This window comes from Schistocerca nitens, chromosome 2, assembly GCF_023898315.1.
Source record: "Schistocerca nitens isolate TAMUIC-IGC-003100 chromosome 2, iqSchNite1.1, whole genome shotgun sequence".
Classification (NCBI taxonomy): domain Eukaryota; kingdom Metazoa; phylum Arthropoda; class Insecta; order Orthoptera; family Acrididae; genus Schistocerca; species Schistocerca nitens.
Genome location: NC_064615.1, coordinates 1,155,917,534 through 1,155,943,409, shown reverse-complemented (window position 1 = coordinate 1,155,943,409; position 25,876 = coordinate 1,155,917,534). Strand labels below are relative to the sequence as shown.

The window sequence follows — 25,876 nt, the reverse complement described above, 5'->3', positions numbered from 1 at the left end:
GAGGCTTCGAAACGTAACAACATAATGCATTTGAAACTCACCCCACACCGTATCTTGCTGTTCCTGGCAACCAGGTCCTTCCTCAGTCCTTCAAGCAGAGCCCTGACAGCATGTTTGCTGGCGTGGTACATCGAGCACAATGGATCGAATGGCATGATGTGGCCAGCTATACTGGAAACAAGAGAAAGAAACAAACTTGTACTGCCTGTACTATATGGATACAGATTATACACTGTGTAAGTCGGCAAGATTTAACCACCAAACATGAATAATTTTGACAATTCGTATTTCATTTACTTAGTAGGGGATCGCATTTTTTAGGGGGCGGGAGCTATCGAATAATTAATCGTTTCTTGGTTGATACTGGGTAGCCTCATACTAACATTTCTGTGGAGATGCAAACTGAGAGAGTAATTTTCTGACAGAAAGACGAAAGTGGGACTTCATGGTCCCTGTGATCGACATGGAACAAGGGCTGCTGGGAAGCCAGTTTCATGGATCTAAAAAGGAGAATGCTGGTAGTTTACAGCCCAAGACTGTCGCCTCATCCTGAGGCCAGTGGAAAAGAGCTTCTCGTGATTGGCTGTGGTCGCTTAGCAGGCTTAGGCAAGATGATGCTGAAAGCATGAGATTGTAGAGAGTGCCATGAACAGCCTTTTGTACGTGGAATGCCTGCCGCAAATGCGTGCTAACGGCCGAAAGAAGTTTTTATGAGAAGGCCAAGCCACATTCCTGCTAAAAGACACAGAAACGAATTTGGTTAGTTCAATTGCAGATGGAGGAGGGGTCATAATATGTTCTAGAAGTTTCTATTGAGCTAAACATGAGCTGTAAGAGGTTGACTGATAGCTTCTTGATGTGTAGAGTGGAAGGTACTCAGTTTGTAGTGGGGGCTGTGATTGGCTGTAAGGAGAATACAGACTAACGACGGGAGGTTTACTAACTGGACGCTTCTGGCGGGGGGCGCCACTTGGTGGTGTCGGTAGGATATATTTGGCTACAAAGCGATTTTGAGAGCTCTCTGGTGAGTGTCGGTGGGTGAAAAACTTAGGTGGATACCGTTTTGAGACATTGCTGGCGAGGCGTCAGAGAACTGTCTCAGCATTAGATTCTAATGTGCTGATGTTGCCAGTAGGAACTCCATCATTCGTCTCTCTGTGAGCAGAGGTACGTACCTGTGCTCCTTCGGGGAGACGAAGTCACTACAGAGTGCTTCTTTACGACCTTACATTTATGAAATGTCTCTGCTCCTGGCTTATAAGGAAGTAGAATTCTTAATTCGTGTCCAGCATTAGACGGAAGTGGCCTCGACTCCAGGAGGTTGCAGACGCCATTTGACGTCCTCTGTGTAGTCAGAATTTTCAGCTACGCAACGCACTTTGTCTCTGCGACCAGTGGCAGCAGTTCCCAGATAATCGCTGCAGAATTGTTCTTCACAGAATTGAATTCATCGATACACACACCACGGCTCGGCACGTAGGAACTCTTTTAACAGTACGTGTGTTAAGTTCCATTTCTTTGATCGCAGTGTCGTTCATTGTCAGTGCCAGTAAGGGTAGAGGCTTTCGTAACTTCCATGTTAATCAGTATCAGCCGCTTAAGTGTTTCCGTCGTATTAGCGGGGACGCGATTTCGAGTCACGTCATGAACGATTTGCGAATCGCCAATTTAGGTTAGTGAGTTGGAGTTAACGTTCTGTCTCAGTGAATGTTCACTTTGCATTGTATCTTTGGTAGTTGTTTTTATAATAAAAGTATTATGAGTGCCCGATTGTTCCACTCTTCCTAGAATTAGACTCCAGTCACCGATCTTGGTCAATTTAGAGTGGAGTATCGTCACAGCTTGGGGACTACCGCAGCTGGGGACTGTCATTGGCAAGGCTAATTTAATTCACTTATTCGGCGATACCACACCGTTGCCAACACGTCATTTACTGCTATCACACATAATCACACGAAATTAGAAGGGATAGTACTGGCACTGAAGTGACAGGACCCTTATGAACACAAGTCTGTATTTATCATTATTTTCTATCCTTAAAATACATAAACTTCAGTGTGATATTGAAGAATTTCCAGGTTCCTCCCTACCAAGCATAGGAATGAAACAGGGGGTTACGTGTGAGGAGAATGTTTGATAGATTCGACATGTGCAGGAACTGATACACCAGATGTGCTGTACATTTAGTTCCTCCGCGGAATTTTTCGTTGATGAGTATTACTAATGTTAGTTTCAACTCTGCAGCATGTTGTTGGTCGTAACAGTGAGCAAGTGACAGTATTTAGCACTACTGGGCAGTGGTTTGGGCACATGATGCGTTAGTACACAGATATAGCAAAATGCATGGAGCTCTACAGAGAGTAGGTTATGAAGATCTGTAGGTTACAATAACTGAGTGCCTTCGTTTCTATAGTTCGAGTGAACACAAAAAAGTATAACATGAGTTTTTTTTTTCTTTTTCGCTAAATGGTCCTACACAGGACAGATACGGTGCCTCTTCTCTATGTTGCGGACCTGAAACCATCTGTCATGCACTTCGCCAGGCCTAAGCGAAGAAGTTTTAATGCTCCGTCGATATCGGGGTTACTAGGGACAAACACAGTTCAGTTTAACAATGATCATGTTAGGAAATCAACGGTGGTGACCCTGAAGGAAATATTCTGGCTTGGGCCTTAACATAAACAAAGAAACCACAGGAAATTTTCATGGGTATCGCTGGACGGGGGTCTGAAATCCACAACTCCGCCTTTTTTAATCCACTACACCGTCTCGCACAATGCGAATTTTCGTCTTTCCTTAGATGCACGAGAATTCCACATAGTAACAGAATGCTACATTACTTTCACAGACGCCGTCTTTTAAAGGAAAGTGAAAATAAACCCGTTGTAACTATTCCTTCAATCGGGAAAACCGGATATAATGCAAATATTTTCTTCTGACAATCAAACGTCTTATCTACACCGGTGTCCAAAATTCAAGCAACAAACGGAAATAGTGCAAGATTGCGTTAATTTTGCAACAAAACAATATAAACAGGTGACAGTAAAGTAGAAACAACGTAAAAAATATAGAACGTAAACAACTGCAGCATTTATAACGGTAGACAAAGATGTTCTTCGTTTTTTCCAACTTAATGCATTTTCACACACATTCCGACAACTGGTCAATGTACTTAGCATGGGGTGTTACCACCTCTGGCAGCAATATATGTCTGACTAAGAGTGGTGATGCTGTGAATGATGTCATCAGTCTCATGTTGAGGCAATAACGCCAATTTTTCCTGTAGAGCTGCTCGGAAGCTTTGGAGAGTGGTTGGGGGATGCTGAAGTGATACAACCTGTCTTCCTAGCGCACGCCAGACATGTTCGATGGGATTCAAATGGGGGGAGCGAGCAGTATTATCCGCTTCCAAAAGAATATCAGTCATCCGTGCTTTAAAGGTCGAGCATTGTGATCCATCAGTGCGAGGTATGGGCCCACAGCACCTCGCAAGAACTGCACATGAGGTCCCAAGTTCTCGTCGCGATAACTGACATCAGATAAACATTGCCTGTTCAGTCGTACAATTTAATGAAGAGATGTTCGAGTAGTCAACGTAATCCCTGCCCACACAATTAGGAATCCTCCTCGATACCGCTGTCTTTCCTCAATGTTTGGATTCCGAAAATGCGTTCTGCGCTCCCATCAGATGCGTCTGCGTCGATAATCACTCTCCAGACCAAAAGGGGACTCATCTGTGCAAAGAACATTGGCCCACTGTGGCATGTTGATGGCCCTTCTGAGAAGACGCGTCAGAGGTACACATACAGCAGATGTCAGACAGTAAAGGCTTCTGTGCTGTAGCCTTCTACACAGCGTTTGCCTCGCTACAACGCGTCCAGCGGGTGCAGCGATGTGAGACGCCAGCTGCCATGCGCTACTAAGGCGGTCCGTCGTGCTCTTACAGCCAAATAATGGTTCTCTCTTTCCGAAATTACACGTGGTCGGCCCCGCCCTGATCATCGGGATACAGTTTCGATCTCTGTAAACAAGAGAACGATTCACATTAAGCCATCGGGGTACATTAGTTTGCGACTGCCCTGCTTCCATTCTTTGTACGCCTCTCCACTGCAGAGAGTCTGATTGGCGACTTCTCTGTGCCGCATTGCACCGTCTGTGGCAGTGTACACCACGACCGTAGATGTTGGACTAATCGACAAATACTACCTCGTTTGATGGGTGCTCTGACGTCATCGTTGGCGTGCTTGTCCGTTGACCGGAATGCTATCTTTTATGCAGATCATGATTGTACGGACATCTGTCGACATTTTGTATGATTATATCGTGAATTAGGCACAGGACGGGAAAATAGTGGTTTGTTGCTTTAATTTTGGACACCAGTGTAGACTGTGGAGATAAGAGCCAGCTTTCATGTTCGTTAATAAACACGCAAAAATACAAGAACTTCTAGCCATTCTCGAAACGTGAGACTTTGATTGGAAATTCGGCAACGATTACGCCCAACAACAACAAAACATAATCTTAATGGATATTTTGTAAATTGCGCAGTTGTTCAATTTTGCACCAACTACAAATCTTCTAGTGTTATCTTAAGATGGGTAAACACTACACTGTTTGTAACAAGTGAGGTAGTGTTTGTTCTTTTAGCAGCTATAAATATGTACCAATACTTCGAGAAAAGAGTATTCGGAAAACGGAAATCATTTTATTATTTTTCAACGACAGTACACAGTGATATCATCACCTGAAATTGTACTGTCCGAATTGTAAAGAAAGTAGCTAGTCTTCTAAAAATGAAAGCTAAATGAGGTGTAAAGCTAAGCCTAACAGGAAAAGTATCACGCACGTTTATAACCCTGCACGAAAATTTGCAAGAGTGTACTTACTAGATGACATTGCTTGTGGTTTTTCAAAGCAATATTCAATTTTTATACCACGAAAAATCGTTTCTAGTTATATAGCTGGGTAGATAATCTACAAATCCTGAAAAAAGTATATTTAAAGATGTACATTTTTCTGCTCTGATAATTTGGTGAACGTAAAAAACCGAAATAGTTATGATAGGTCTAAAAAAAAAAGAAAAACCAGAGTACAAGATTACAAATATCTGCAACCAAACAGCTGGCGTCAAATGAGGCGTAATGCAACAATTTATTTTAAGCTGTGTGGTAATACGAAGTTGGTTTACTAAGTGTAGTGAAAAATCATGGAAAAAAGTTGCTCGATAAACAACTCACCTTACTTCTAGACGTTGTCTCCTATGAGGGAAACACACTTGGTCCAGCGATCTGCCAGCTGTTTCATCCCATCAATAGAAATAGGTTCTGTCAGACTCTTCGAAATACTCGTTGACTGCGGCTGCAACGTTTTCATTTGTTGAAAATTCCTCCCCAGCAAACCAAACTTTCCAGTTAGGGTACCGAAAAAAGTAACTTGGTGCTGAGCTTCGTGTGCAAAGCAAATGAGGAAGCAGTTCAAAGCCCAGTTACACCATTATCACTGATGTGTGGGATGGAGAATTGTACTGGTGAAAGAGCACTTTTTTGTGTGCCAGCCTAGGTTTTCCTTCAGCCAACACAAGTGTAAAACGATCCAGGAATGAAGTATAATAAGGTTCAGGTTCGGTTCTACGTTTTCCCACCTAATCTATGTGGATTATTCCTTGAGAATCGCAATAAACAGCACGGCACTGGAGAATTCTGAACCAATCTAAAAAAAAAATGGTTCAAATGGCTCTGAGCACTATGGGACTTAACATCTGTGGTCATCAGTCCCCTAGAACTTAGAACTACTTAAACCTAACTAACCTAAGGACATCACACACATCCATGTCCGAGGCAGGATTCGATCCTGCGACCGTAGCGGTCACGCGGTTCCAGACTGAAGCGTCTAGAACCGCACGGCCACACCGGCCGGCTGAACCAATCTCATTGTACATTGCTACATACATTTGCTACATGATGAAGAGGAGTACTGTAATCCAAGAACTGTCAAGAAACTTATTACTTCCTCCCTAAGGTATCTCACGAAATGATCATCATGTCAGAGCTATCGCAGGTGTCAGTGCAGAATTCGAGCATAGGGCGGTTTTGATGTACCCGAAAGAATGATTCTCACACGGTAGCTGATGTCGACGTTTATCGGAAGCTAAGAAGCCCAATAAAGCATCTTCCCTGACAGTCACATGCTGAATGGCTGTATTTTTAAGAATACCTCTATACAGACTCACAAGACGAAAAAGTATCGCTATAAACGCTTTGAGGTCTAGCTGCATATGTGGATGACGAAGCCGTCGTCGACCCCCCTGTCCAGCATGCTCTGGACGGCCTCCCTCGTGCAGACGGACAGCCCCAGGACGTTGACGTCCAGTGTGTGCCGCCACTCGGCTGTCTGTCCAGCTGGGAACACAGCATGCCGCCATCATAAGTCAGCCATAAAGCGAAGGACGAGGACTGCAGTGAAACCCTGTGTACCGACACATCATTCGAATTGCTTACGCTATTAAAGTTACTGACCCTGTATACAATGAAGCTACTCAGAACAATTTTGTGTGTAGTGACAGAGCATCGTCGTTTAAGCTTATTCTGTAATCCTCGTCGCAAGAAGTCGAGTGCACAATGTGGTATCTACGTCTTCACAGCCACTTTATGTCACCAGTATTATCAATTTGAGACGCTGAAGACTGTCTTCCACGGGTCCAACCTGTAGAAGTCGGAGGGTGTCACATCTGCACTGTGCGAAGCGTAAGAGATCTTGATCCAGTCTAAGAAGGTGCCAGATTATCTGCCAAAGATTCGTGCGGTTTGGCATTACCATTGTGAATTGGAACCGCTTCCGTGTTCTTGTGTAATCTCTTCGTGGTAGTGACGACTTTATGCTTGTAAAAGGTGAACGTGTCCCTCGCTATTTACGAACAGCGGCATTACAGAAAATCAATAACTGCGTCCTTATCATTCCAAAATAGTAATTATGAATTTTTTTGCCGATGGCTACCTCTTACATTTGTTTAGTATTCGGAAGGTGATGCGCCGCATGTACCTGGACCTTTCTCATTCTGGATTATATACAGGGTGGTCGGATACAGTCTGAAAATCTTTTGAGGGTGTTGCAGTGTAGGCTGAGTTGAGAAATAGTTGTTAAGAAAAGAACTCGATACGTTGCGACGTTTCAGAAATACACTCCTGGAAATGGAAAAAAGAACACATTGACACCGGTGTGTCAGACCCACCATACTTGCTCCGGACACTGCGAGAGGGCTGTACAAGCAATGATCACACGCACGGCACAGCGGACACACCAGGAACCGCGGTGTTGGCCGTCGAATGGCGCTAGCTGCGCAGCATTTGTGCACCGCCGCCGTCAGTGTCAGCCAGTTTGCCGTGGCATACGGAGCTCCATCGCAGTCTTTAACACTGGTAGCATGCCGCGACCGCGTAGACGTGAACCGTATGTGCAGTTGACGGACTTTGAGCGAGGACGTATAGTGGGCATGCGGGAGGCCGGGTGGACGTACCGCCGAATTGCTCAACACGTGGGGCGTGAGGTCTCCACAGTACATCGATGTTGTCGCCAGTGGTCGGCGGAAGGTGCACGTGCCCGTCGACCTGGGACCGGACCGCAGCGACGCACGGATGCACGCCAAGACCGTAGGATCCTACGCAGTGCCGTAGGGGACCACACCGCCACTTCCCAGCAAATTAGGGACACTGTTGCTCCTGGGGTATCGGCGAGGACCATTCGCAACCGTCTCCATGAAGCTGGGCTACGGTCCCGCACACCGTTAGGCCGTCTTCCGCTCACGCCCCAACATCGTGCAGCCCGCCTCCAGTGATGTCGCGACAGGCGTGAATGGAGGGACGAATGGAGACTTGTCGTCATCAGCGATGAGAGTCGCTTCTGCCTTGGTGCCAATGATGGTCGTATGCGTGTTTGGCGCCGTGCAGGTGAGCGCCACAATCAGGACTGCATACGACCGAGGCACACAGGGCCAACACCCGGCCTCATGGTGTGGGGAGCGATCTCCTACACTGGCCGTACACCACTGGTGATCGTCGAGGGGACACTGAATAGTGCACGGTACATCCAAACCGTCATCGAACCCATCGTTCTACCATTCCTAGACCGGCAAGGGAACTTGCTGTTCCAACAGCACAATGCACGTCCGCATGTATCCCGTGCCACCCAACGTGGTCTAGAAGGTGTAAGTCAACTACCCTGGCCAGCAAGATCTCCGGATCTGTCCCCCATTGAGCATGTTTGGGACTGGATGAAGCGTCGTCTCACGCGGTCTGCACGTCCAGCACGAATGCTGGTCCAACTGAGGCGCCAGGTGGAAATGGCATGGCAAGCCGTTCCACAGGACTACATCCAGCATCTCTACGATCGTCTCCATGGGAGAATAGCAGCCTGCATTGCTGCGAAAGGTGGATATACACTGTACTAGTGCCGACATTGTGCATGCTCTGTTGCCTGTGTCTATGTGCCTGTGGTTCTGTCAGTGTGATCATGTGATGTATCTGACCCCAGGAATGTGTCAATAAAGTTTCCCCTTCCTGGGACAATGAATTCACGGTGTTCTTATTTCAATTTCCAGGAGTGTAGTAACCACTGAAGGTCCTTGAGCGCACAAATTCAAGCGGCCCGCCAGATGCAGCTAGTATCAGTTGTTATAGCATGGAAGCCAACATTCGAGACTACTCAGCCTTCGGCTCTGGTTCGATCCTTACTGCCGTCCCGTGTCCAATTATTGTGTCGCTCTCTTGCTCGGTATTCGGGAAACAAACGATCATGTTTGGCGACACTGTCTCTGGCGGGCCTCTTGAATTTGCGTGCTCAAGTTGCAACGGCCTGATTTCCTTTTATCTTTTACTCGGACACGGCGCAACGTATCGAATTATTTCTCAGCACAACTTACCCTGCAACAGCATTACGTGCTATTCAGACTGTTTAGCACAACCCTGTATATTCACGTTTCGTCACTGGCCAGTAGATGGGATGCAAACATGTCTTTATTGGCTTCCAACACTTGCAACCTTCTCCTTATCAGTCTCAATCCAATATGTTCACACTTTCCGATATTACATTTTTTTTCCACTCTACGTAATGCTTTTGGAACGCAGACCATGTTTTTAGAAAGCTCTCAGGTTCTTAAACCATTGTCTGCGTAAATAGACTCGTCGCCTCGCTGAGGATTTGTGTCAATGATTTTAGTTTAAAGGGTCCCACTTTTGACACTATGAAACAGTACGTAACACTGTAATTCCTTTACTATCAAAAAATTTTATTTCATTATATTTCATTAATCTCATATTTTATTTTTCAATTTCAGTATTGCGTTTATGTTTTGATGGAATCATCATAAATCATTTGTAGCTGATATTTTATCAGAAATGTGCCTATAATCTAACATCCAATAAATTTATGAATTTAAACTACAAAGAACACATCTAAAACAAAACAAGTCGCCTCTAGTGAGAATATCGTAAAATAATTCAATCGTACTGTGCGAATGGAACCTGCTGCCTAATTGAAAAAGACTAAAACAAAAATTATTGAAGCAAGGTCTGTAGGTTAAAAATAGCTATAATACCAAAGCTATACATAATTGCTTCGTTACAAAATGGTAAATACAAACAATATGGATGAAGGAAGTTAATGCAAGTCGCATCACAGAGCTGCTCTGCTAGTACACAACCTTACACTTCCAGGTCTTTCACCTGCCTTGGTCCACTGTCTAGTAGATGAACGTTCGTTTGTCTCGCTATTTACAAACTGCGTTTGAGAATCAAGGTGGTTGTGCCAAACTTATACTAATGAATGCGGCAGGGAATTATTCCATTGTATAACCCTGGTTAAAAATGGATAAAAGTAAGAGGGTAGATGAACAAGCATTAGCTCGCCCTCTCGGATCAATCCAACAAGTAAAACTGCATTAATTTGGTATGTAGTGTCTCTATCTCTCTATTTGTTTAGTCGATTCCCACTCTCCATGAACCCATGAACTAGAGCATGTCGATTTCTTCAGTCCTGCATTTTCTCCTGCAGACTTTCCAGCTCCGAATCCATTACTGATGTAACGCCATCGATTCATCTCATCCTTGCCCGCCCTCTTCTTCTGCCTCCGATCTTGCCCAGCATTACCGTCTTTTCCATCGAATGGTGTCTTCTCGTAATGTCCCCAAAGCAGGTCTGTTTTTTTTTGCTTCATTATTATACCGTTTAAGCAGCAGTCAGGTTTTTATTTACTGTATTCATACTCTTTTCACTCCATGGAACTCTTAAGAATTTTCTTCCAATACCACAATTCCACGCCGTTCAGCCTTTCTTGCGATTCAGGTCTTACATCCGTATATCACAACTGACTATACAGATTTTTGTTGTAAAGTTACGTCTCTACTCCTTAAAACACTGCCAGAGTTGTAATTCCCCTCTCCTCAAAGCGGCAACGGTCTCTTGATTTCGTAGCTGCATTCAACATCACAGAAATTACTTCCATTTTTGCTCCTCCCGTATGCCATGAAGTGATACGTGAAGTTGCATAATTTTCGTTTTCTTGACGTTCTAACTCAGATCAGCCTCTTTACTTCCTCCTTTCACCTTAAGTAAGAGGCTGTTTAACTCTCTTCCACCTTCTGCAACCGGCCGGCCGAAGTGGCCGTGCGGGTCTATGCGCTACAGTCTGGAGCCGCGTGACCGCTACGGTCGCAGGTTCGAATCCTGCCTCGGGCATGGATGTGTGTGATGTCCTTAGGTTAGTTAGGTTTAAGTAGTTCTAAGTTACAGGGGACTGATGACCTCAGCAGTTCAGTCCCATAGTGCTCAGAGCCAAGCCTTCTGCAACCAGTATGGTGTCATCTGCATTTGTAAGATATCTATCTCAGCTATTTGTATTCCAGTTTATTCTTCATCTATCCCAGCATTCCTCATAGTGTCCACTGTTGAGCCAACTGACTTTGATCCTTTCCCGTCGCAAGGCTGAACTCACCTTGGTAGAGTTACAGGCATGTGTCATTGTGGGTGGTGGTGTTGGGGGAGGGGGGGGTGGTGTAAAGTCGGAGCGGGGACGGATGGAGAATCATTCTGGGGGGGGGGGGGGGTTACTAGCGCAAATAGGGTGACTGACGTTTGATATGGGCTGATAGTTATGCCCGATACCTGGGACCGAGATTCATACTAAGCACTCCTTAAGAAGGTGCGTCTTAACATGTTAACGTTAAAGGCCGGCAGTATCAATAAGCACCATTCACGTACGTAAGCAATTGACAACAATAACTAAAATCTTAGGTCACATTTTAATTATTTCATCTGCCTTATTCTTTACTATGTCATATTCATTTGTTTAGGAATGACTGCACTAATATGAAAGGCAAGAACATAGGAATGCAAAAGCGAATTTCAGATAAATCCTCAAGCATTTCTAGTTCCCTGCAGTAGTTATTCCCTAATTATAGTCGCAAATTCTAGCTGCAAAGGCATCGTGCTACGCAGTTTCCTTCTTTTGATTGGTGAAAACAATTTTTGGTTTCTTTTCTGTATCCGTGCGACGTTGGGCAGATTTGATGGTCATAGACGAGGGGCGTTCAATAGGTAACGCAGAGTTTCTTTTCTGAAAGCAGGTTGGTTCTATTCAGGATTCTATTAAACCTTATTATTCCCCACTCTTTGGGCACAAATCCCAATTTTTCAACATTATTTCCGTTCAATGTGACGGCCTCGCACCACCTCGCTGGGCTCGCTGGGAGAGGCAGTATGCTGACATGGTACGACTCTACTGGACGACATCGGAGGCATTGGACCCAACAAACGTCGGGAGGCGCCAGATCCTGGCCGTACGGTGGGTGAGGAGGAACAGCCCAACGAAGATCTGTACTCTCGGGTGCGCATACTTGTGTGAGGGCTTAGATTGTCTTGGAGAAGGAGCAGTTCGTTTGCATTTCTGTGGCGTCGAGCACACTGAATTCGTTCAGTTTCCTGAAGGTAACAGAACACAGTTCAAAGTTGATCGTTGCCCCGTGAAGTAGGGCAGCAAACAGAATAACCCCTTGAGAATCCCAAATGGCCGTCGCCATGACTTTATCGTCTGACGATGCGGCTTTGAACTTCTTCTTCACAGGAGATGTGGTGTGACGTGACTCCATGGACTGCTGCTTTATTTCCGGTTCGAAGTGATGAACCCGTGTTTCATCGCCTGTGTGGTTGTTCTTACAAATAATTGCCTCGATCAACCTCTTAACGGGCAAGCAATTCCACACAGATGGTTCTTCGTTGTTGTAAGTCGGCAAGGAACCCACATCTTTCAGTACTCCAATTGGAGAACGACTGCGTATTTTATTGCGATCCGTCGATCAGCTCGAATGAGAGTGGCTACTCGTTGCAACAGATGAAGCGTGACAGCTGTGTGCGGCCGCCCAGACCGCGGGAGATCGCAAGGTTTCGCGACCTTATTTGCGATGATGACAAACGCCTCACCCTACGACTAATACTACTTTCGTTCAGCGCCAGGTCTTCGTAGACATTTTGCAATCTATTACGAATACCTGTGAGTCTCTGGTTTTCCGACGAAGGAAACTCAACAACAACTCTCTGCTTGCTACGCACTACTTGTTACAGACGCCATTTTGAATTCTACGTATGGCGCCGCCAGATGTTGAAACTTCATAAAACTAGAGGGGTGAAGCGGAAATATTCCACCATGTCCCACAGCAGATTCCGCAATTTGCCAGCCGGAATTGGATGAGATAACGAAGTGATGCATTACTTGTTGAACGCCCCTTTTATGTATCCTAATGTTGAAGCCACTGATTACATCAAGGTGGGAAAGTAGATTTGATGGAGTCGTCCATCTTTAGTACAAAATATAAGAGACTAGCGATGCACTGGTTGAAGTAAGCGAAGACGAAAATACGAACATAATGGGTGCACGTGAGGATGGCTGTTTGACTGACTTTAGCAGTGCTTTCCTTTGTTGTAAGAAGGCCAATATTTGTTCTGTCTCACGGCGAAATAGCTAGCCAAATGCAAACCAGTATTATTGCGGGTCCTATTTCACATGCTATCGTCTGTCCACTTAGTCTTGTTTCTTGAGAGCCACAGTTCTGTTAGGAATTTTTTGACTTAATTCTATACGTTTCGTGCCTTTTGCAACTTCTGCCATAGCCGGCGATCTACCACTGTTCAGCATTGCTGCGAACAGTCGGTCAGTGCGCGACTAACAGGTGAGCGGCTATTTCTTTATCTTTGTGGTGTGCTGTCAATATACACTCCTGGAAATTGAAATAAGAACACCGTGAATTCATTGTCCCAGGAAGGGGAAACTTTATTGACACATTCCTGGGGTCAGATACATCACATGATCACACTGACAGAACCACAGGCACATAGACACAGGCAACAGAGCATGCACAATGTCGGCACTAGTACAGTGTATATCCACCTTTCGCAGCAATGCAGGCTGCTATTCTCCCATGGAGACGATCGTGGAGATGCTGGATGTAGTCCTGTGGAACGGCTTGCCATGCCATTTCCACCTGGCGCCTCAGTTGGACCAGCGTTCGTGCTGGACGTGCAGACCGCGTGAGACGACGCTTCATCCAGTCCCAAACATGCTCAATGGGGGACAGATCCGGAGATCTTGCTGGCCAGGGTAGTTGACTTACACCTTCTAGACCACGTTGGGTGGCACGGGATACATGCGGACGTGCATTGTGCTGTTGGAACAGCAAGTTCCCTTGCCGGTCTAGGAATGGTAGAACGATGGGTTCGATGACGGTTTGGATGTACCGTGCACTATTCAGTGTCCCCTCGACGATCACCAGTGGTGTACGGCCAGTGTAGGAGATCGCTCCCCACACCATGATGCCGGGTGTTGGCCCTGTGTGCCTCGGTCGTATGCAGTCCTGATTGTGGCGCTCACCTGCACGGCGCCAAACACGCATACGACCATCATTGGCACCGAGGCAGAAGCGACTCTCATCGCTGAAGACGACACGTCTCCATTCGTCCCTCCATTCACGCCTGTCGCGACACCACTGGAAGCGGGCTGCACGATGTTGGGGCGTGAGCGGAAGACGGCCTAACGGTGTGCGGGACCGTAGCCCAGCTTCATGGAGACGGTTGCGAATGGTCCTCGCCGATACCCCAGGAGCAACAGTGTCCCTAATTTGCTGGGAAGTGTCGGTGCGGTCCCCTACGGCACTGCGTAGGATCCTACGGTCTTGGCGTGCATCCGTGCGTCGCTGCGGTCCGGTCCCAGGTCGACGGGCACGTGCACCTTCCGCCGACCACTGGCGACAACATCGATGTACTGTGGAGACCTCACGCCCCACGTGTTGAGCAATTCGGCGGTACGTCCACCCGGCCTCCCGCATGCCCACTATACGCCCTCGCTCAAAGTCCGTCAACTGCACATACGTTTCACGTCCACGCTGTCGCGGCATGCTACCAGTGTTAAAGACTGCGATGGAGCACCGTATGCCACGGCAAACTGGCTGACACTGACGGCGGCGGTGCACAAATGCTGCGCAGCTAGCGCCATTCGACGGCCAACACCGCGGTTCCTGGTGTGTCCGCTCTGCCGTGCGTGTGATCATTGCTTGTACAGCCCTCTCGCAGTGTCCGGAGCAAGTATGGTGGGTCTGACACACCGGTGTCAATGTGTTCTTTTTTCCATTTCCAGGAGTGTATACCACATGTGAAGATAACAGTCTACGTACATACGCACTGACACAAAACTTTTCTCTCCCGCCTATCATGTGAATTACAGCAAGCAATCGGTACGAAGCGCAAAGCGTGCACATTAGACGTAATGCGAGATCTCTATTCGCCTCTGCTCCCTGCCTGTCACACCCTCCCCCCCCCCCCCTCCCGCCTCCCTCCGCACTGAACGTTCGCCTCTGCTCACGGAACGAGAAAGAGGGAACACATTGTAGTTGTACACTCTGCAAGTGACATCACTTAATTCTGGTTGACGTATTTAATTTTGGAGTTATAGTTCAAAATAATTTAGACTGTAAATCTTTCACTTCTGTTGTACTCACTTGTTTCCCATATCAGGCTCTGTCTCAAATACGTATTTACATCAAAAAGAGCTATAATTATGTGTGGTATGTGAAAATAAGACGTCAAGGACTAATGACCGCCTGTAACTAGAAGATGGGGCGCTGTCTTTCTTGTTTCTTCGTCACTACTTCTACAGGGTTATCACAAAGTCCCATTAACCCCTATGTATTGCAGGGAAGCTACGTTGTTCTCTTTTTCTTGTAGGCCGTCACATATATCTAAATCATGGCTGATGAGCGCACTTGCACCATCTAGGAACGGATCGTGATGAGCATGTGTGTTCACGAACGACCTCATACAGCAAAATCAATAAGAAATATTCGTCTAGATTTCAATGCAATGTTTCATAAATATTCCCTACCAAACCTAACAATTTTACGGTGTGAGAAACACCAATTTCATCTCAATGTATAAAACATGAGATGCGATCAGGAAGACTATAAATACTAATGCAAAATTATCTGGAGGATGCAGTGTCTGTCGAACGTTCGCTAAAAGAAGTCAATTCGTAAGCGGTCATTGGAATTGGGAGTTCCATACTCTACATTACAAAATCATATGAGGAATGATTACAAGCTAAAGGCATTCAAACCTTCGTTTGCCAAGGAAATGAATGGTAACGACACCCGAAAAGTCATTAGGCTTGTGTGGGGGTGAATGCTTGATGACTTAGCAACTATTCCTTCAAGGCACAAATTGTTTTTCTCGGACAAGTGTGTAATATATCGCAGTGCAAGAGCCAGAAACGATTCAGGAGTAAAGAAGACCAATATTTTTATGACGAACTTGAACACAACCCACCATATGTCATGACATTGGCTGCAATGTCTGTAACCCACTTGGTAGCTCCATATTTCTTCAACGGTTCTGTGAATCACACTGCGTATCTCACCATGTTACGCGATTTGTTTATTCCGTATCTGTAAGATCTGGGACTGCTCGGTCGTATGTGGTTTCAGCAGGATAGGGCACCAGTCCATTCTGTTATCGCCATTAGAGAAAGCTTCAATGGGACATTTCATTACAAACGGACTGGATGTCGTTCTGTCCATTCGCGTGTACCTTTGGAGTGGCCGCTTCGAAGTCCTGATCTGTCATCCTGTGTGCAAAGCGTTTTATGGGGTTCATTAAGCCGAAGGTTTCTGTCACACGTTGCGAGACAGATGAATTCTGTTCCACGTACGTTTACTGCCATCATGTCAGCAATTTGGAGAATTTCACATCTTACATGTAAGACATCATACTGTGTTGTGAAAACCATGGCGTACACAGACACCCTGGAATAAATAATTAAGAACAGTCACACAACCTCAAAGTTGTCCTCTGTCATGTTTCCATATAAATACGCCATCTAAGAATATACGGACATGCCATAGGGGGAATGGGACTTCCGAGTAATCCATGCTTCAAAATTCGAAGCTGAATGACGGCTCAGCCTTTTTTTTTTTTTTTTTTTTTTTTTTCATCAGTCTACTGACTGGTTTGATGCGGCCCGCCACGAATTCCTTTCCTGTGCTAATCTCTTCATCTCAGAGTAGCACTTGCAACCTACGTCCTCAATTATTTGCTTGACGTATTCCAATCTCTGTCTTCCTCTACAGTTTTTGCCCTCTACAGCTCCCTCTAGTACCATGGAAGTCATTCCCTCATGTCTTAGCAGATGTCCTGTCATCCTGTCCCTTCTCCTTATCAGTATTTTCCACATATTCCTTTCCTCTCCGATTCTGCGTAGAACCTCCTCATTCCTTACCTTATCAGTCCACCTAATTTTCAACATTCATCTATAGCACCACATCTCAAACGCTTCGATTCTCTTCTGTTCCGGTTTTCCCACAGTCCATGTTTCACTACCATACAATGCTGTACTCCAGACGTAAATCCTCAGAAATTTCTTCCTCAAATTAAGGCCGGTATTTGATATTAGTAGACTTCTCGTGGCCAGAAATGCCTTTTTTGCCATAGCGAGTCTGCTTTTGATGTCCTCCTTGCTCCGTCCGTCATTGGTTATTTTACTGCCTAGGTAGCAGACTTCCTTAACTTCATTGACTTCGTGACCATCAATCCTGATGTTAAGTTTCTCGCTGTTCTCATTTCTACTACTTCTCATTACCTTCGTCTTTCTCCGATTTACTCTCAAACCATACTGTGTACTCATTAGACTGTTCATTCCGTTCAGCAGATCATTTAATTCTTCTTCACTTTTACTCAGGATAGCAATGTCATCAGCGAATCGTATCATTGATATCCTTTCACCTTGTATTTTAATTCCACTCCTGAACCTTTCTTTTATTTCCATCATTGCTTCCTCGATGTACAGATTGAAGAGTAGGGGCGAAAGGTTATAGCCTTGTCTTACACCCTTCTTAATACGAGCACTTCGTTCTTGATCGTCCACTCTTATTATTCCCTCTTGGTTTTTGTACGTATTGAATATGATCCGTCTCTCCCTATAGCTTAACCCTACTTTTTTCAGAATCTCGAACAGCTTGCACCATTTTATATTGTCGAACGCTTTTTCCAGGTCGACAAATCCTATGAAAGTGTCTTGATTTTTCGTTAGCCTTACTTCCATTATTAGCCGTAATGTCAGAATTGCCTCTCTCGTCCCTTTACTTTTCCTAAAGCCAAACTGATCGTCACCTAGCGCATTCTCAATTTTCTTTTCCATTCTTCTGTATATTATTCTTGTAAGCAGCTTCGATGCATGAGCTGTTAAGCTGATTGTGCGATAATTCTAGCACTTGTCAGCTCTTGCCATCTTCGGAATTGTGTGGATGATGCTTTTCCGAAAGTCAGATGGTATGTCGCCAGACATATTCTACACACCAACGTGAATAGTCGTTTTGTGGCCACTTCCCCAAATGATTTTAGAAATTCTGATGGAATGTTATCTATCCCTTCTGCCTTATTTGACCGTAAGTCCTCCAAAGCTCTTTTAAATTCCGATTCTAATACTGCATCCCCTATCTCTTCTAAATCGACTCCTGTTTCTTCTTCTATCACATCAGACAAATCTTCACCCTCATAGAGGCTTTCAATGTATTCTTTCCACCTATCTGCTCTCTCCTCTGCATTTAACAGTGGAATTCCCGTTGCACCCTTAATGTTACCACCGTTGCTTTTAATGTCACCAAAGGTTGTTTTGACTTTCCTGTATGCTGAGTCTGCCCTTCCGACAATCATATCTTTTTCGATGTCTTCACATTTTTCCTGCAGCCATTTCTACTTAGCTTCCCTGCACTTCCTATTTATTTCATTCCTCAGTGACTTGTATTTCTGTATTCCTGATTTTCCCGAAACATGTTTGTACTTCCTCCTTTCATCAATCAACTGAAGTATTTCTTCTGTTACCCATGGTTTCTTCGCAGATACCTTCTTTGTACCTATGTTTTCCTTCCCAACTTCTGTGATGGCCCTTTTTAGAGATGTCCATTCCTCTTCAACTGTACTGCCTACTGCGCTGTTCTTTATTGCTGTATCTATAGCGTTAGACAACTTCAAACGTATCTCGTCATTCCTTAGTACTTCCGTATCCCACTTCTTTGCGTATTGATTCTTCCTGACTAATGTCTTGAACTTCAGCCTACTCTTCATCACCAATATATTGTGATCTGAGTCTATATCTGCTCCTGGGTACGCCTAACAATCCAGTTTCTGATTTCGGAATCTCTGTCTGACCATGTAATCTAATTGAAATCTTCGCGTATCTCCCAGCATTTTCCAAGTATACCTCCTCCTCTTGTGATTCTTGAACAGGGTATTCGCTATTACTAGCTGAAACTTGTTACAGAACTCAATTAGGCTTTCTCCTCTTTCATTCCTTGTCCCAAGTCCATATTCTCCTGTAACCTTTTCTTCTACTCCTTCTCCTACAACTGCATTCCAGTCGCCCATGACTAATAGATTTTCGTCCCCCTTTACATACTGCATTACCCTTTCATTATCCCCATACACTTTCTCTATCTGTTCATCTTCAGTTTGCGACGTTGGCATGTATACCTGAACTATCGTTGTCGGTGTTGGTCTGCTGTCGATTCTGATTAGAACAACCCGGTCACTGAACTGTTCACAGTAACACACCCTCTGCCCTACCTTCCTATTCATAACGAATCCTACACCTGTTATACCATTTTCTGCTGCTGTTGGTATTACCCGAGGCTCATCTGACCAGAAATCCTTGTCTTCCTTCCACTTCACTGACCCCTGCTATATCTAGATTGAGCATTTACATTTCCCTTTTCAGATTTTCTAGTTTCCCTACCACGTTCAAGCTTCTGACATTCCACGCCCCGACTCGTAGAACGTTATCCTTTCGTTGATTATTCAATCTTTTTCTCATGGTGACCTCCCCCTTGACAGTCCCCTCCCGGAGATCCGAATGCGGGACTATTCCGGAATCTTTTGCCAATGGAGAGATCATCATGACACTTCTTGAATTGCAGGCCACATGTCCTGTGGATACACGTTACGTGTCTTTAATGCAGTGGTTTCCATTGCCTTCTGCATCCTCATGTCGTTGATCATTGCTGATTCTTCCGCCTTTAGGGGCAATTTCCCACCCCTCGGACAAGAGAGTGCCCTGAACCTCTATCCGCTCCTCCGCACTCTTTGACAAGGCCGTTGGCAGAATGAGGCTGACTTCTTATGCCGGAAGTCTTCGGCCGCCAATGCTGATTATTTATCAAAATTTAGGCAGTGGCGGGGATCGAACCCGGGACCGAAGACGTTTTGCTTATGAAACAAAGACGCTACCCCTAGAGCATGAAACGAATTTTTTCCACAAATTATTAATAAAAAGGATTTTTCTTCACTTGCGAAGATTTCCAATCACAAAGTAACCATAACATTTTTCCTCACGTACGCTTAAAAATAATATTTGACCGGGGAAAACATCTGAAAACCTATCACGAGCTTCTAGAATCCATTGCACGCAGAGTCGCCGCTCATTTGCTTTCCAAATGTGGACCAACAGACTTTTAAGTAATTGATCATTATGTTTTGGCTCATCAGTGTGTATAAAATAATAAGATTTTACCAATTGTTGGGAAGGCATCGAGAAAAGCAATAGCTATCTGAGATCAGATATAATAAAACCGAATGGCAGTTTATTCTAGCTATAGTAACGCTATATTAATCAGTGTCGTCTACCACGATAACAGACTAGGCCTGTACAGCACACGCCTTGGAGACTCATTCAAACCCCAGACAGGTCAGCCCAATGTTGCGCCGCTACTGCCGCTGTTAATCAATGGACGACAGCCTTCAGTGACATGAAATGTATTCGCAGTTGCGATTATGGGCAACCATCAGCTGTGTAATGGAATGATTGTAACTGTCGTTGTACGGATATTACTACAGATCAGAACGATACAGAGTAGCAGATGGGCGTTATCTGAAGCTAATTCCACAGATTCGAATACTGTAATACGCTGATATCTCACTCATACCGCAGCACTACAGTTACTGTAATTGTCAGCCTGTGTCCCAGTTCGAGGTAGTTCCTGCTTATACGTATATAGGACGAAATTAGGCCTCCCTCGTGTGTGTGTGTGTGTGTGTGTGTGTGTGTCTGTGTGTGTGTGTGTGTGTGTGTGTGCTAAGAGATTCCTCCTGTTTATTTTTCGTTCAAATTCCGTGAGCTGTGAACAACAGCTACGTGTCCTATCGCTAATCTCAACAACTGGTTTATCTCGCAGTGTGTTTGCCGTTTCAACATGGCATTGCCTTATCTGCCCGCCTGTGAACGCCTAATACTATTAGTTTTCTTTGGCTACGTAGTCTATAGCTGGGCTCATGATAGGGCTTACCGCCACACACTGTCTTTGCTATTTCATCATGGAACTGCCTCATCTGCCATCTTGGAACGTCGTAGACGTCTGGTTTGCTTTCAGCATTTTCCCAGAGTAGCGTATGATTCTTTTCTTTGTTGTACCTGCTGCCTCTTTTCCTCTTTCATTGACTGGGCGTATCAAACTTAGTGAACTGAACAGTGCTTTATCGAAAATTGTGTCAGTATTGTGTGACAGCTTTACTTCTTATGCTACACGCAATTTGTACAACAAAAATGAGTAGTGGTTGCTTCTGTGAAGGTGCGCTAGTGCGATCGTACTGGCGCCATTTCTGCGCGCGTTCCATCGATTCTGGCCCTCGTCATATCATCTTTGCTTGGTTGAGTGTTACCTCTGGAGCTGTGAAGTAAGGAGTGGTGTATGGAAGTCGCATCTGGACGGGTGTGTCTGAGTAGCTGGCGTACTGACGAATGCAGAGAGTTGAAACCGTTGACCGTTGGTTCGTAGGTCCCGCCTTTTCATGTAGCGTTTACCGTTGGTGCCGGTGAGCTGAGGGGGCAAAGAGCGGCTCTCGTCACGAAATGCATCAGTTAATTGTGGTGGGCTAAATACGCCGAGATGTACTGAACCGCTTGTTAGCAGCCACGAGCAGGAGGGCAGTATTATCCAGTCCCTACTTGGAGTCCTGAAGCTATTGGCCTCCTTCGCATTAACGTGAAATCATGTACGAAGACTATTCAGTAACTACTGTACTTAAAGACTGTTAATTGTCCTACGATGCTAGCTGGCCACGAATCCGGTTCTTTTATGCCTTTCAGTGACACCTTTCGGGCCTGTGTGTGTCAGCCTGGAGGTTTCTTCAAGCGCCAAGCTTGTATTGTGCAATGTTAATCTGGTACCTGAAGTCACTGTTATCATTGATTATTTGATACATCTGAGTGTGATTTTTGTTTGTTGTAGACCTTATGGCCGAAAATTCAAAAATGGCGCTGAGCACTATGGGACTTAACTTCTGAGGTCATCAGTCCCCTAGAACTTGTTGTTGTTGTTGTGGTCTTCAGTCCTGAGACTGGTTTGATGCAGTTCTCCATGCTACTCTATCCTGTGCAAGCTTCTTCATCTCCCAGTACCTACTGCAATATACATCCTTCTGAATCTGCTTAGTGTATTCATCTCTTGGTCTCCCTCTACGATTTTTACCCTCCACGCTGCCCTCCAATGCTAAATTTGTGATCCCTTGATGCCTCAAAACATGTCCTACCAACCGATCCCTTCTTCTACTCAAGTTGTGCCACAAACTTCTCTTCTCCCCAATCCTATTCAATACCTCCTCATTAGTTACGTGATCTACCCACCTTATCTTCAGCATTCTTCTGTAGCACCACATTTCGAAAGCTTCTATTCTCTTCTTGTCCAAACTGGTTATCGTCCATGTTTCACTTCCATACATGGCTACACTCCATACAAATACTTTCAGAAACGACTTCCTGACACCTATACTCGATGTTAACAAATTTCTCTTCTTCAGAAACGATTTCCTTGCCATTGCCAGTCTACATTTTATATCCTCTCTACTTCGACCATCATCAGTTATTTTACTCCCTAAATAGCAAAACTCCTTTACTACTTTAAGTGTCTCATTTCCTAATCTAATTCCCTCAGCATCACCCGATTTAATTTGACTACATTCCATTATCCTCGTTTTGCTTTTGTTGATGTTCATCTTATATCCTCCTTTCAAGGCACTGTCCATTCCGTTCAACTGCTCTTCCAAGTCCTTTGCTGTCTCTGACAGAATTACAATGTCATCGGCGAACCTCAAAGTTTTTACTTCTTCTCCATGAATTTTAATACCTACTCCGAATTTTTCTTTCGTTTTCTTTCCTGCTTGCTCAATATACAGATTGAATAACATCGGGGAGAGGCTACAACCCTGTCTCACTCCTTTCCCAACCACTGCTTCCCTTTCATGCCCTTCGGCTCTTATAACTGCCATCTGGTTTCTGTACAAATTGTAAATAGCCTTTCGCTCCCTGTATTTTACCCCTGCCACCTTCAGAATTTGAAAGAGAGTATTCCAGTTAACGTTGTCAAAAGCTTTCTCTAAGATTACAAATGCTAGAAACGTAGGTTTGCCTTTTCTTAATCTTTCTTCTAAGATAAGTCGTAAGGTTAGTACTGCCTCACGTGTTCCAACATTTCTACGGAATCCAAACTGATCTTCCCCGAGGTCCGCTTCTACCAGTTTTTCCATTCGTCTGTAAAGAATTCGCGTTTGTACTTTGCAGCTGTGACTTATTAAACTGATAGTTCGGTAATTTTCACATCTGTCAACACCTGCTTTCTTTGGGATTGGAATTATTATATTCTTCTTGAAGTCTGAGGGTATTTCGCCTGTCTCATACATCTTGCTCACCAGATGGTAGAGTTTTGTCATGACTGGTTCTCCCAAGGCCATCAGTAGTTCTAATGGAATGTTGTCTACTCCCGGGGCCTTGTTTCGACTCAGGTCTTTCAGTGCTCTGTCAAACTCTTCACGCAGTATCTTATCTCCCATTTCATCTTCATCTACATCCTCTTCCATTTCTATAATATTGTCCTCAAGTACATCGCCCTTGTACAAACCCTCTATGTACTCCTCCCACCTTTCTGCCTTCCCTTCTTTGCTTAGAAATGGGTTTCCATCTGAGCTCTTGCTTTCATACAAGTGGTTCTCTTCTCTCCAAAGGTCTCTTTAATTTTCCTGTAGGCAGTATCTACCTTACCCCTAGTGAGACAAGCCTCTACATCCTTACATTTGTCCACTAGCCATCCCTGCTTAGCCATTTTGCACTTCCTGTCGATGTCATTTTTGAGACGTTTGTATTCCTATTTGCCTGCTTCATTTACTGCATTTTTATATTTTCTCCTTTCATCGATTAAATTCAATATTTCTTCTGTTACCCAATGATTTCTATTAGCCCTCGTCTTTTTACCTACTTGATCGTCTGCTGCCTTCACTACTTCATCCCTCAGAACTACCCATTCTTCTTCTACTGTATTTCTTTCCCCCATTCCTGTCAATTGTTCCCTTATGCTCTCCCTGAAACTCTCTACAACCTCTGGTTCTTCCAGTTTATCCAGGTCCCATCTCCTTAAATTCCCACCTTTTTGCAGTTTCTTCATTTTCAATCTGCAGTTCATAACCAATAGATTGTGGTCAGATTCCACATATGCCCCTGCAAATGTCTTACAATTTAAAACCTGGTTCCTAAATCTCTGTCTTACATTATATAATCTATCTGATACCTTTTAGTATCTCCAGGATTCTTCCAGGTATACAACCTTCTTTTATGATTCTTGTACCAAGTGTTAGCTATGATTAAGTTATGCTCTGTGCAAAATTCTACAAGGCGGCTTCCTCTTTCATTTCTTCCCCCCAATCCATATTCACCTACAATGTTTCCTTCTCTCCCTTTTCCTACTGACGAATTCCAGTCACCCATGACTATTAAATTTTCGTCTCCCTTCACTACCTGAATAATTTATTTTATCTCGTCATACATTTCATCAATTTCTTCATCTGCAGAGCTAGTTGTCATATAAACTTGTACTACTGTAGTAGGCATGGGCTTTGTGTCTATCTTGGCCACAATAATGCGTTCACTATGCTGTTTGTAGTAGCTAACCCGCACTCCTATTTTTTTATTCATTATTAAACCTACTCCTGCATTACCCCTATTTGATTTTGAATTTGTAACCCTGTAATCACCTGACCAAAAGTCTTGTTCCTCCTGCCACCGAACTTCACTAATTCCCACTATATCTAACTTTAACATATCCATTTCCCTTTTTAAATTTTCTAACCTACCTGCCCGATTAAGGGATCTGACATTCCACGCTCCGATCCGTAGAACGCCAGTTTTCTTTCTCCTGACAACGACGTCCTCTTGAGTAGTCCCCGCCCGGAGATCCGAATGGGGGACTATTTTACCTCCGTAATATTTTACCCAAGAGGACGCCATCATCATTTAATCATACAGTAAAGCTGCATGTCCTCGGGAAAATTTACGGCTGTAGTTTCCCCTTGCTTTCAGCAGTTCGCAGTACCAGCACAGCAAGGCCGTTTTGGTTAATGTTACAAGGCCAGATCAGTCAATCATCCAGACTGTTGCCCCTGCAACTACTGAAAAGGCTGCTGCCCCTCATCAGAAACCACATGTTTGTCTGGCCTCTCAACAGATACCCCTCCGTTGTGGTTGCAGCTACGGTACGGCCATCTGTATCGCTGAGGCACGCAAGCCTCCCCACCAACGGCAAGGTCCATGGTTCATGGGGGGCCCTAGAACTTAGAACTACTTAAACCTAACTAACCCAAGGACATCACACACATCCAAGCCCGAGGCAGGATTCGAACCTGCGACCGCAGCGGTCGCGCGGTTCCAGACTGTAGCGCCTAGAACCGCTCGGCCACTCCGGCCGGCCCTTATGGCCGACCATCTGCCATTTGGTGCGTAGCGAATTACAGTGTCATTCAGTCACCAAGACGCCCCAGTAAAGGTATAAGATTGACTTTTTTTGTCTTGCTTCAATTATTATGTATTTATTCTTTTAAATGACTTTTTACATTGTTCCTTGTTATTTGTAGGAAGGTTAACTTCCAATGTTTATGAACGGGGTGCTCCTATACTGAAGTTTTAATAGTTGGTTTCCTTGGAAATAATTTTAAATCTCAGCTTAAATACTACTGTGTATGTTAATTTCTGTCAAACTTGTCTGCTGTTTGTCCTTTGGTATATGTTGACAGCTATGTATCGGCAGCGGTTGACGCGTTGCTGTTCTGCTGGTCCGATGCAGGGACGCGTCTTCCTTCTGCTTCGGCGGCTTTCCCGTCATCGCACGAGGTCTAGGTGTTGGCAGGTCACACACGCTTCTGCGGATCTCCCATTTCAACCTCAAGCTGAGAAATTTATTGCCATTCTTTTGTATCATGGCTTTGGTCATTTTGAGAAAGTAATTTTGTCAGTGTTTCTGTTATTGCAAGATTCTTG

The 25,876-nt window shown here is 44.7% G+C and overlaps 1 protein-coding gene across 1 annotated transcript in view; it reads right to left on the bottom strand.

The window, feature by feature from the left end:
- LOC126235607 (dehydrogenase/reductase SDR family member 11-like) overlaps positions 1-25,876 on the bottom strand; it is a 186,033-nt gene that overhangs the window by 144,120 nt on the left and 16,037 nt on the right. Inside the window, exons 4-5 of the mRNA XM_049944318.1 lie at positions 6,276-6,398; positions 42-178 (exon numbers count right to left, since the gene is read on the bottom strand). Coding sequence (XP_049800275.1) covers positions 42-178; positions 6,276-6,398 — 260 coding nt within the window. The remainder of the gene's footprint in view (positions 1-41; positions 179-6,275; positions 6,399-25,876) is intronic.